This window comes from Guillardia theta, assembly GCF_000315625.1.
Source record: "Guillardia theta CCMP2712 unplaced genomic scaffold GUITHscaffold_45, whole genome shotgun sequence".
In the NCBI taxonomy this organism is placed as follows: Eukaryota; class Cryptophyceae; order Pyrenomonadales; family Geminigeraceae; genus Guillardia; species Guillardia theta.
Genome location: NW_005434629.1, coordinates 230,083 through 241,616, shown reverse-complemented (window position 1 = coordinate 241,616; position 11,534 = coordinate 230,083). Strand labels below are relative to the sequence as shown.

At 53.8% G+C, this 11,534-nt stretch overlaps 3 protein-coding genes across 3 annotated transcripts; 2 read left to right on the top strand and 1 right to left on the bottom strand.

Moving 5' to 3' along the window:
* Positions 1-224: 224 nt before the first annotated feature.
* GUITHDRAFT_110396 (hypothetical protein) lies at positions 225-2,086 on the top strand (the record flags this gene model as incomplete). The annotated part of the gene is made up of 10 exons (XM_005830514.1): positions 225-380; positions 597-627; positions 675-748; positions 796-870; positions 1,055-1,104; positions 1,258-1,321; positions 1,367-1,399; positions 1,649-1,683; positions 1,875-1,903; positions 2,037-2,086. The coding sequence occupies 10 exons, from the start codon at positions 225-227 to the stop codon at positions 2,084-2,086; spliced, it is 597 nt and encodes a 198-aa protein (XP_005830571.1).
* Positions 2,087-2,300: 214 nt separating this feature from the next.
* GUITHDRAFT_72980 (hypothetical protein) lies at positions 2,301-4,846 on the bottom strand (the record flags this gene model as incomplete). The annotated part of the gene is made up of 9 exons (XM_005830513.1): positions 2,301-2,501; positions 2,675-2,771; positions 2,897-3,027; positions 3,227-3,325; positions 3,560-3,656; positions 4,015-4,120; positions 4,377-4,461; positions 4,552-4,698; positions 4,760-4,846. Coding segments are annotated over 9 exons (1,050 nt in total), but the record flags the coding sequence as incomplete, so codon positions are not given.
* A 1,934-nt stretch (positions 4,847-6,780) lies between these two features.
* Positions 6,781-9,771, top strand: GUITHDRAFT_72972 (hypothetical protein; the record flags this gene model as incomplete). The annotated part of the gene is made up of 3 exons (XM_005830512.1): positions 6,781-6,847; positions 8,301-8,475; positions 9,696-9,771. Coding segments are annotated over 3 exons (318 nt in total), but the record flags the coding sequence as incomplete, so codon positions are not given.
* Between the last annotated feature and the right edge of the window lie 1,763 nt (positions 9,772-11,534).

Genomic DNA, 11,534 nt, shown 5'->3' with positions numbered 1-11,534 from the left:
TTGTACCCAAAAATTTGGGTTGGCACCTTTTCGTTGTTTCTGCCTTTCCCTGCCGGCTCTTTCTGCCCCATGGCCCTCCTATCTCTCATCTCTTCTCCCTCCTTCCTCCTCTCCTCTCTCCTCTCTCTCCCTCCCAATCCATCTTTCCTCCCTCCCTCCCTCCCTCCCTCCCTCCCCCCCTCCCTCTGTCCCTCTCTCTCCCCCCTCTACATCCACTGCCTTTGATGCTGATCGGGGCCCGGCGTCTCAGGAAGCTGAGAGAGGAGATCTCCAACGAGTGGCGGGAAGATCTGATGCTGTTCGACAAGGAGTCGAACGAGATCTGGCGAGGATACCTCGAGAGAGTGAGAGAGAAAGAGGACAAGAACGCTCACATGCAGGTGTCTTCAGAGTTTCTCGTTGACAGTTGATGTGTGTCTGCGCGTTGCTTCTTTTGTTCCACGTTCTTACTCCGCCGCTCCTGCGCTCCTCCTTTCGTGTCCTCATCTTCCTTGTCTTCTTGTCTTCTTGTCTTCTTGTCGTCTTGTCGTCTTGTCTTCTTCTCTTCTCTCACTTGCTCCTCTCCATTTCTTCACGTTCTCACGAAACTCGTTCAGTTCCCAGTCTTTGCCCACGACGTGTCAGACAGTAAGACTTGACTACCAACAATACATGGCAAATAAAGAGACGATCAGGCAACTGTGGGACGAACTACAGGGGAGGGAACTACGATCTGCTGAAGCGGTTGTCAACTTTTCTTGCGATCAAGGTGAAATTCTCCTCTGTGTGTTGAATTTTCGTGATGGCGATTCCAAGAAATTCATTGCCGAGAAGAAGCGGGGGAACAAGAACGAGCAAACCAGTGCTGATTGGCTCGATCGTATGCTAATGGTAAAATTCCAAAATGAGAGGAGGGAGGAGGAAGGGATGGGGGGGAGGGGGTAGAGAAGGGAGTCGGTGGAAAATTTGGAAAGGTAGAGGAGAGGAGGAGGCGGGAAGGGAAGAAAAGGGAGGGAGAAAGAGAGGGAGGATGAGGAGAAGTATGAAATGGTGACGATGAGTTGTGGTGATGCAGGTGCATGGGACAGATTTTGAAGGAGACGCTGGTTATGATGTCGATCGCAAGTAGGAGCTTCCTCTAGTGTTTTTGTTGTTATCCCAACTACACCCTCGACCTCCTCCTCCTCCTCCTCCTCCTCCTCCTCCTCCACGTTTTTCTCGCCTTCCCACCACCATCTCCTCTCGCTGACCTTGCCTGCGCTGAAATTGCTCTTGTAGCTTCATGCAGATGCTGCTCAATCAGTCGCCGAGTTTCGTTCGTAACGCAAACGATGAGAGCCTGGTGATAGGAGGAGAGGCTGAGGGCTGGAGGTGACTTGGCGGGCAGGCGCTCGTGGATCCTGTCGCTGTGGTCGAGCAGGTGAGGAGAGACTGAGGAGCGAGAGGGATGGAGGGAGCGAGAGGGAGAGAGGGAGCGAGAAACACTGAGGGAAGAAAGGAGAAAGTGAAGAGAAAGCTACGGGGCAAGAAGGTGGAAAAGAGTGGAAAGGAGGGAGGGAGGGAGGGAGGAGACTTAGGACGAGCGAGGAGAACGAGGAGCAACGGGATGAATGAAAGGAGGGAGGAGGAGTCCAGACCCTTGGGTTTTCTCATGTTGATGTTCTCTCAGTTGCTCGAGTCAAGATGTGAAATCGCAAAAACATGGTCTGCCAACTCCCTTGCCTCCTCCTCTCCGTCCCTTCCTGCTCTCTCTCCTTCCTCCTCTCCGTCCCTTCCTGCTCTCTCTCCTTCCTTCTTTCCATCCCCTCCAACATTCCCTTCCCCCCCTTCTTTTCTCTCGCTTGCTCCTTTGTGAACCTGCTCTTGGCTTTCTCCCCTCACCAACTTCTTCGCAGGTGCAAGGAATTAGAGGACGTGCCATCAGGTGATAACGATACTTTTGCTCCTCCCGCTCCTCCTCCTTCACCTCCTCCTGCTCTTCAGCGTTTGCTCGTTCTCATCCTTTCATCCTCGTCCGTTTCCATCTTGTACCCAAAAGGCTGATGGTTGTCATGCAGATCACACAGAAATTGCGAGGAAACTGCTTCTTGAACAGCTGAAAGATTAACAGTGAAACGACACAAGAGCTGAAAGAATGAGGAGGAGATGGAGGAGATGGAGCGAAGAAGGGAGGATGGTGTAAAAGAATTTAATGAATAACGAGAATAATCACGAAAGAATACATCACAACAATTATAAAAAACCTCAGGCATGCAGCAAGAGGCAGAAAAGCGAAGAAAGTATATCATGACAACCGACGATTACACGTCGATGTCGCCCTGCTATCGCTTCTCTGTTCCCTGCGACTCCTCTCTCCCCTCCTCCTCCTTCCTCTCCTCTTGCCCTCCCTTGACGGCTCCCTCCTTCACCTCAGCCTTCACCTCCTCCTCCTCTGCTGTCAGCCACGGATGATTGAGCATCTCCAGGGCCGTCGCTCGCTCCTTGGGGTTGAACTTGAGCATCGGGAGGAGAAAGTCGCTGACCTATCGCAGCAGTCAGCTTCTTCCCCCTCCTTCCCTCCTCCCTTTCCCTCTCTCTGTTCCTCCTCCCTTTCCTTCGCTTCTCCTTCCTTTCTCCTCAATCGCGTCTCCTCAGTCTCCCCTTCTCCCCACTCCCGGCTTCTCTCCCTTCCCTCGCTGTCTTCCCGCCCTCTCACCTGCGCAGCCACCTCTTCCTTCATCTTGTACTTCTGCTGCAAGACCTGCGGCAGGGCCCAGAACTTGAGGGAGAAGATGTTGCGAAGCTCTCCGTTGCTGCCATGGCCGTCAGGAGCACAGGAACTGAAAGATGATTGCGGGGGAGGAATGGACAACGAGAGGTGAGGGAGTGAGGAGGAGGAGGAGGAGGAGGAGGAGGAGGAGGAGGAGGAGGAGCTCACGGTTTAAAGAATTCTTTGAATCTCCTCCCTCCTTTGGTCAGCGCAAGGGGCATGAGGCCGAGCAGCTCCTGCTGATGCGCTAGAAGGTCTTCCTCGCGGGAGTAGAGCAGCTTTCCATGTGCTGTACATTCCTGGAGGAGAAAAATAAGGACAGGGATGGGAGGGAGGGAGGGAGGGAGGGAGGGAGAGGAGGAGGCAGAGATTGTGAACCGTTGGTTCGAGGTGGAGGAGGATGATAGCGGGTGGGGGTTGGGGGTTGGGGGATTGGGAGGTGGGAGGAGGACGAGGAGGAGGACGGGGCAAGACGGGGAGGAAGGAGAGGAAGAGGACCTTGGGGTCGAAGAGATATTCTCCTGTAATGAGCTCGAATACCATGCAAGCAAGTGACCACATATCCGCTGAAGCATCGTACCCCGACCCGACTATCACCTGATAGGGATTCAAGTCAGCTCCTCTTCTCTTCACCTCCCCTCCAACACAAACTCGCTCTCATCTCTCCACCTCTCCGCCCCCAACAGATCCTACAAGCTCTCCTCCAGTGCACCAATAACCCTCCACACACACTCCTGTCCAATTTCTATCCTCCTTCCTTTCTGCCCCCCCCCCCCCCCCCCCCCCCCCCTCCCCCCCTCACGCTTCTCCTTCTCCTCCTCCTCCTCGAACCTCAGGGGAGCGATATTCAATCGTCTGGATGTCTTCAGTGAACTTTTTGTCTTTTAGACAAGCGTTGCCCAGGTCCACAATCTTGGCGTGCACAGGTCTTAAGGACCCGTCGTCGCAGAAACGACCATGGCAGGAGCAGGGGAGCAAGGAGGAGGAGGAGGAGGAGGACAAGAGGGGAGAGTCTTGGTAGGATCCGATGATCGATCTCGACCATCCTTGCTTGTCGACGCTGAGAACCTGAGACGGCGCATCGTGCTCGGAGGATGATAACGAAGAAGAGGTTTCTGCTTTCAGCCTGAAAGAAATGCAAGTTATCTCGACACCAGAAACAATCTTGCACAAGGAACAAAAAGACAGCAGAAAATCATGATAGCGCCGACTCTGCGCCTCTCCCTCCTGTCTGAACATCCATCTCCAAATCCATCTCGATATCGCATGTTAAAATGGCATGTCACCTCACAGACAGAAGAACATTCTCCGGTTTCAGGTCCGTGTGTATGATGTTACATCTTTCGTGCAAGAAGTGCAAACCTCTCAGGACATCTCTCGTGATGACTTTGACTGCGTTGGGGTGTCAGTACAACGCTGTATGTAATGGGATGTCATGATGTGTGCTGTGATTTTGTGTGAAATAATAAGATGAGATGAGATGTGATGTGATGAGATGAGATGAGATGTGATGAGATGAGATGAGATGAGATGAGATGTGATGAGATGTGATGTGATGTGATGTGATGTGATGTGATGTGATGTGATGTGATGTGATGTGATGTGATGTGATGTGATGTGTTGTTCTCTCCCTCAAGGTTTCTCTGACCTAGAGGGAGAGGGAGACCCTTGTACTTGCAGTCCTTCAGCAGGTCGAGGAGCGAAGGCCCGAGGAGCTCGAGCTGCGTGCAGACCTAAAGAATCGAGTCAGGTTATGAGCATACAGGCAAGAGGAGCAGGAGCAGGAGAGAGAGGAGAAGAGAGAGGAGGGTAAGTGGAGATACCTGCATCCCCGACAAACCCTTGTGAACAAAGTGACCGAAGATTCTCACGACGTGCCTTCCTCCCGAGCATCTTCTCGGACTTTCTCCTTCATCCTCCTCCAACTTCTCTCTCACTACTCGCAGCAGGCTGATCTCGTCCAGCGCGACCTGGGCATCATCCAGTCAACCTCCACCTCCTCTTCCTCCCCCTCCTCCTCAATCCCTTCACCTGGCTGAGTTTTCTTCCAGGCCTCTGAATTTTCACAGCGATCGGTTTCTTCTCTACATTATCGACAGCAGCATAAACAGTCCCAAACCCACTGCAACTTCGTCAGAGCTGTTTCCTCCTCCTCCTCCTCCTCCTCTTCCTCACCCCGTTCCCAGCTTCTTGGTCACAGTGACCTTGTCCTCGTTGAGTTTCTGCCCTATCCTGAGCTCGACAGCAGGAGGAGCAGACGGTGTTCTCTTCTTCCCCTTCTTCACCTCTACAGGCTTCACGCTCACCACCTGGCTCCTCGGTACCGACTCGCTCTCCATGGCGCTCGTGACATCCGAGATGGCGACCTTCTCCTTCTCGAACCTCAACGTGCTCGGTTTCTCGTGCTTTGGCGACTTTGCCTCCTGTGCCTCAGCGAATGATATCTGCCCTCTCTTGCTGTCTCCTCGCGCCCTCGGCCCTGGGCACGTCGCTACAACATCGACAGGCGCCATCACGCCGAGCTTCTCGTCCAGGAAGCAAGTAGGATCGGCAGCTCCGCGAAGGTTTCCCTGCAGGAACTCTCTCGTTCGTGCTCCTCCAACCACCTTCACGCCGCAAGCATCTTCCCGCAGTGGCGAGATGCATGCTGCGCTGTTGTCCACCGAGTCCCCGGGGGTTAACCTGTGTCTACCCCCTCTTAGTCGCTGGAAGATGACAGAGAGCTGTTGCATGACTTCTTGGCCTTGCTTGGTGCACAGTGAGACGCCAAAGGAGGCATGGCATGTGTTCAAGGACGATAGGACATGAATGCAACACGCTGTGATGAACAAAGCGCGGATCCTTGTTCTTGAGAGCATTTGAAAGATCTCCACAAGATCACGGAGATATCAGGCGGGGGAGGATTTCTCTCAGTATGATATCATCTTTCGGCACATGTTACATCCTCTTAGCACCTGCCCACAAAAGTCAGTCAGCTGATGGGAAGTGGAATGGTCGGGGACTTCATTGTGTTCTAGCCCTTCCCTCAACATTCACGTCTGATCTTTCTACCTTGACCTCTACAAACTGATTCCAATTCTCTTCCATGCAGCAAGACCCTCGTCCAGAATCCTCGTCCTCGTTCGCCCACTCCTCCCTCCTCCTCCTCCTCCTCCTCCTCCTCCTCCTCCTCCTCCCACTTCTCTCGCCTCGATCAATCCTCCCACTCGCATGATCCTGGCCACCACTCTGCCACTTACCCCCAACTTTCTCTGTCAAAGGAGGGGTACAGGTTGCTCTTAAAACCATCTTTTAAACCACCACTTAGAGGGACCTACCCCCTCGTGTCCTGTGTCAACTGGACGGGTACTTATTAGAGTACCCCCCGATCATCTCGTTTGTCGATCAATCCACAATGGGTACCATCAAGAAAATATCACCCTCACTTTGTCCTTAAGTACCCCTCATCTAGACTACACCCCTGACAGGCACTGATTTTAGTACCCGTGCAATTTTCGTACCCCTTACATCGACTACCCCTAATATCAACTCCCTACCTACCCTGCTAATAATAATAATATGAAACGATCGACGTTGGGATCGAAGTACCCCCACCCCTGTCCAAACTCGCCGTAATATTCCCCCACCCTCAAAAGCAGCAGGGACCCCTCGATGATGTGTGCAGGAGATGACCCACCCCTAGAATCCAAGACCGATTCCAGGGGCTATCACCCCTGACCCGACCACTTGAGTCCATTGAGGTCCACCCTACCCCCCTGGATATAAAAGGCACCCCACCCATGGTAGATGACAAGCTCGATCATCGGCTTGCCGAGCTCCATCTGTACTCGTATGAATCATCGCCCTCATGACCATTTCAGTGAGTGGCTCAGTGAGTAAAGGCACTGACCGGCCGGGCCCCGGGAGACCGGGCGGCCCGTCTTGAATTTTGGTATCAACCACTGAAATTTGCACAAATCCGGAAAAGATGAGATCTGATTTGAAACTTGAGAGAATCTTTTCAAACACGGCAGTTTCGAAGCGCGTAAGCATGGCGGGGCTGGTGGGGGTACAAGAAAGAGGAGAAGGAGCTGCAGGAGGAGGAGGAGGAGGAGGCAGAAGAGGAGGAGGAAGGAAGAAGTCAAGGAAGTGAATGATCTTGGCTCTAGAGCGCTTTGCGTGATCAGCATTATGAAAACCTGGTGGTCGTGGACGGGGAGAGCTTGATACTTGCGGGCCGAGCTGACAGGCGCGAGCTAAGTTCGCCGGAGCGCGTCTTGCTCTTCCTCTATCCCAACACTGGCAGCCATGGCTGCTCAAGAGAAGTTTCCCGGGACGTCAAACCAGCAGTTCCATGAGCCCCTGTCGGATTCTGGAGAAGAGTACAGCCCGTCTAGGGCGCAAGACGACGAGTTGCCGGTAATGTTCAATCCTCCATGCTCCTTCCCGTCCGCCCACCGCCTCCCTATTCTCTCTCTGCTCATGCGCATGTCTCACTTCGCATTATGTCTTTGTCTATTTGCTGTGCATACCTGCATGCTAGAGCCGAGCGCACGACCATCGCGCCCTCCAGACGTGGGCGAACCGCCCGCGAGCAGACCTGCTCGTGACCCCCCCGCCCGCCTCTCGCACATAATCATGCACTGTCTTGCCTTTGACATTGTCCTCCAGGTGCTGGAACAAGAGCACGCTGCAAGCACACAGAATGAGAAGAAACAACCGCATGACGCAGGTGCCCCTTCGGTTTTCTCAACATGTCATACTGACATTCTAGTCAGGAATGGAAAAAGAGCTGCCGACAACTATCTCGACACCCGTGAAGGTGAAGCGAGTCAATTCTTCTGCTGTCTCTGCTTCGCACTTGACTCGTTGCCCTCTCCTCTCCTCTCCTCATCCTGTCGCCTTCCTGTGCTCTAGTGCTCTTACCAGTGCTTCACGGGAGGTCTTACGGTACCCCAGGACGACATGCTCCCCGAAGGCGCAAAGGCACATGAAGTGCCGGCAACTGATGAAGTCAACGACACCGAGACAAAAAAGCGAGGTATCAGCGACATCTCTGCCGGCAGCAATGGCACTGGCTTGAAGCGGCAGAAGAGCCCAGTGGAGTCGTCAGAGGGCGCAGCGAGTGTCAACAGCCCCTCCTCCTACTCGACACCCGCGTCGAAGAAGCCCAGGCTGACGTTCGGGTTCGGGCTGAGGTCTGTGGAGAAAGTTGTCAAGCCAGAAGACGGTGAGCCTGCCATGACAACGTGACATGCCGATGCCGATGATGGTTGTTGTTGTTGCTTATATGATGATGAATATGATGATGATGATGATGATGATGATGGTGATGGTGATGATGATGATGATGATGCGGTCGCTCGATTTTCTTGTAAAACTTTTTCTGTCTGTACAGAGCCCAAGGCAAACGGCGAAGACTATGGCTCGTCAAACCATGACGTGAAGGAAAGCTGGCAAGAGACATCCGAGAAAAAAGAAGTTGCGACCGAGAAGGATCAGGGGACAAATGGAACAGAAGAGCTGAAGGTGGAAGTGAAGGAAGCTCATGCTGACAAGCCAAGAGAAGCGGATCGGGCCAGAGAGGTTGAAGTTAAAGAAGAAGAGAAGAAGCAAATTGAAGACAGGAAAGACGAGAAGGTGGAACAACCCAAGGAAGTGGAGCAACCCAAGGAAGTGGAGCAACCCAAGGAAGTGGAGCAACCCAAGGAAGTGGAGCAACCCAAGGAAGTGGAGCAACCCAAGGAGGCTCCACCCAAGGAGGAGGTGTTGGAGAAGGAGGAGGGGGCGAGAAAGAAAGAGACTTTCCCCGTGCATCTAGAAGCTCTATCGGACTCTGAGGAGGATGTGCCCATGGAAGAAGACGATCAGCCTCCTGGAAGAGAAAGTCTAATGCCAAGAGACGAGGAGAAGGTGCCCGATGCTGGGGGTGCGGCGCAAGGGGCTGCTGCGGCTGAGAAGGTGGAGGAACCAGAAGTGTCTCTGACACAGGAAGAGATTCTCGCCAAGATCCAGGTGAGGTTTGAAGGAAACGAGGGAGAAGAAAGAGAGAGGAGGAGGAGTTCGGGGCAGGGGGAATGCGAGGACGAAGGTGGAAAGGCGGCCGGGAGGGGGCGGAGCTGGAAGAAGGAGGGCGAGGAGCTGGAAGAAGGAGGGAGAGGAGCTGGAAGAATTTTTAACGAGGAGAGCTGAGCATGGTTTCAACAGACTGTTGATGAGGCCATTGCGTCGACAGAAGATGCGATCAACGGGCTGATAGCGCAATCGTCACATGGAGAGGCCCAAATCTTCAAGACTGAGAACTCTCCTCAACCCAAGGAAGTCAAACCTTCCTTGCTCGCCCTCACGCTGTGGGAGAAAAACCGAGCTACTGTGAAGAAGGTAGGGGATCGTGGTGGTGCTAGGAGAGTGGTAGCAGTGGAGGGGATCAGCGGAGGCTGGAAGCTTCACATGGGAAGGAAAGAAGGAAGGATCAGGGAGTAGGAGCACGACGATTGACACGGATTCTGATCAGGTGCACGATGAGATTTCGAGCATCTTGTCGTTTGAGTTCAAGACGGAAGAGGAGGCGAGTCCTGTCTATCAGTCGGTGGAGGTGACTGCGCTCCTTTGACTGCGCTCTACGATGATTGGCGGCTGTGCGCAGAAATCGCCATTCTACTTCTACAACCTCGAGCGGCACCAAGTTGTCAAGAAGCACGTGGCGACCTTCGTGCAGGCGCAGGTTGTGATGAGGATGCAGAGGAGAGGAGAGGAGCAAGAGAGTCGAGGAGAGCGGAGGAGGAGGAGAGTTGCGAGGAGCGGAGAGGCAGGGGAGCGGAGGGCTGAGAGATGATGCAGGTGAAGGAGGCGAAGAGAAGAGAGCTGGAGGTTGCGGGTAAGGAGAAGTGATGCGCTGGAATGTATGTGACATGTTCACCAGCTCAATATCGACAGGAGATGAAGAAGTGGCTCCAGGTAACGGATGTCCTTCGATCTGTTGCAGAAGGGAGGAAGGGGAGGAGGAGGAGGAGGAGGAGGAAAAAGAGAAGGAGGTGGAGAAGGAGGAGCTAAAGCGACGATGAAGGTCAACAACATCAAGAGGGAGAGAAAACCGAAGCCAGTCGTTGAGATTCCTGGTGCCTCTCGTGTCTTTTCGTCCTGCTAGTTGACCTGCTCATGTAGAGCTTCAAGATCCTTTCCGCCGAAAAACGAGACAAGCCGAGCAGAAACCCAAAGGACAAGAGGTCCTTTCCCTCCCTTCCTCTTCCCAACTCCCCCTTCGGCCTCTATCTTCTCTCTTCCCTTTTGCTGTCCCATCCTCTCTCCTTCCCTCCTTGTTTCCCCTTATGTTGTATTCTACTCGCTTCTCTGGTGCTCACCGATGCTTCAGGAGGAGGAGGAGGAGATCGCTCCCAGGCAGGGCGGCGCCGGAGCTCCTGTCAACATTTCTGACGTGCTTGGCAGCGTTGCAATTGTCCCCAACATGCTTCTCACCGCCCACGAGCGTCAGAACTACATCTTCCGAAGCAACAACGGTCTCCCTCCCTCCCTCCCTTCCTTCCTTGTTTTCCTCCCTCCTCCCTTCGCAGCCCATCTCCCTGCTTGCTCTCCTCCTTCCATCTCTCTTGTTCCATTCTATTCAATCCCCATCCTCTTTCCATCATCCCTTGGCTACAGCAATGTCTTGCTCCTCTCTATCTCCCTCTCTGAACGTCACTTTCCGCCATCTCGTGAATTTTTCTTCGTCTACTTTTTCTTGCACCAAGTTCGTCTCCCTTGCTGGACATGAGGGGCGGGTTTGGTGAGGGATCCGTTGTGGGACCAGGTCGTTTAATCCCAAGTCACAGGGGGGTCGAAGGAGGAGAAACTTGTGGGGCTCTTTACTGGATCCTCCTCCTCCTCCTTCCCATTTCCTTCCCCTCCCCCCCCCCCCCCTCTCCTCGTCCCCCTCCTCCCTTCCTTTGCTTCTGACTGACTGTCCCCGACTAGTCGCTTCCTTCCCAACAAGACGACTAGGGACTGCATCCAGTTCTACTACCTCAACAAGCGCACCAAGTTCTTCAAGCAGGTGGCGCTTGGGCCCTTGGCTTCTGACTCCCCGGCTTCCTCATTCTCGCAAACAGTCTTCTCCCCCAGCAGTCCTCATCACTCTACCTTCTGACATGTTACTTCGCTCCCCCCTTCCCTCCCCACGCGCCCCTTCTCTTTCCTTCCTCGTCCTTCACCACCTCCCACCTCGTTTCCTGCTCCTGTTTCCTTTCCTCCTCTCTGCTCCATGGCCTCATTCTGCCGCCGCAGACGTACAAGAAGTTTGAGAACAAGAACCGCAAGGCCTACTCTCTCAAGAACAAGTATCGCCATCGCAATGGCGAGCGCGACAGATCTCTCAGCTACTGCGAGTCGTATGCCTTCGACGAGCATCCCCCCACCTCCTTCCTCTGCTGCCTCGGCTCCTCCTCTATCAAGGTCGACGACGACTGACGCTCCTCCTCTACTCTCAACCCTCCTGACCTTCTCAAGCTCTCTTTGAATTTAATGACGAACTATTTCACACCCAACCCCCTTCGTCCATTCTCCTCCCCATATCAGCCCCGTTTCTCCTCCTCCGCCTCCTCGTTCTCTTTCTCCTCCTCCTCCTCCTCCTCCTCCTCCTCCTCCTCCTCCTCCTCCTCGTCATGCTCCATAATGATATCTCCCTTTCCATATTCCCTCCTTCCATCCTCCAGGTTCTCATCCCCCACATTGCTTTGTCGCAGTCCCAGCAACCAGCTCACCTTCCTCCACATCACTCCCACCAGCCCAACTTCAGCCATGGTAGGCTCTCCTTCGCACACTAGGATAGTCT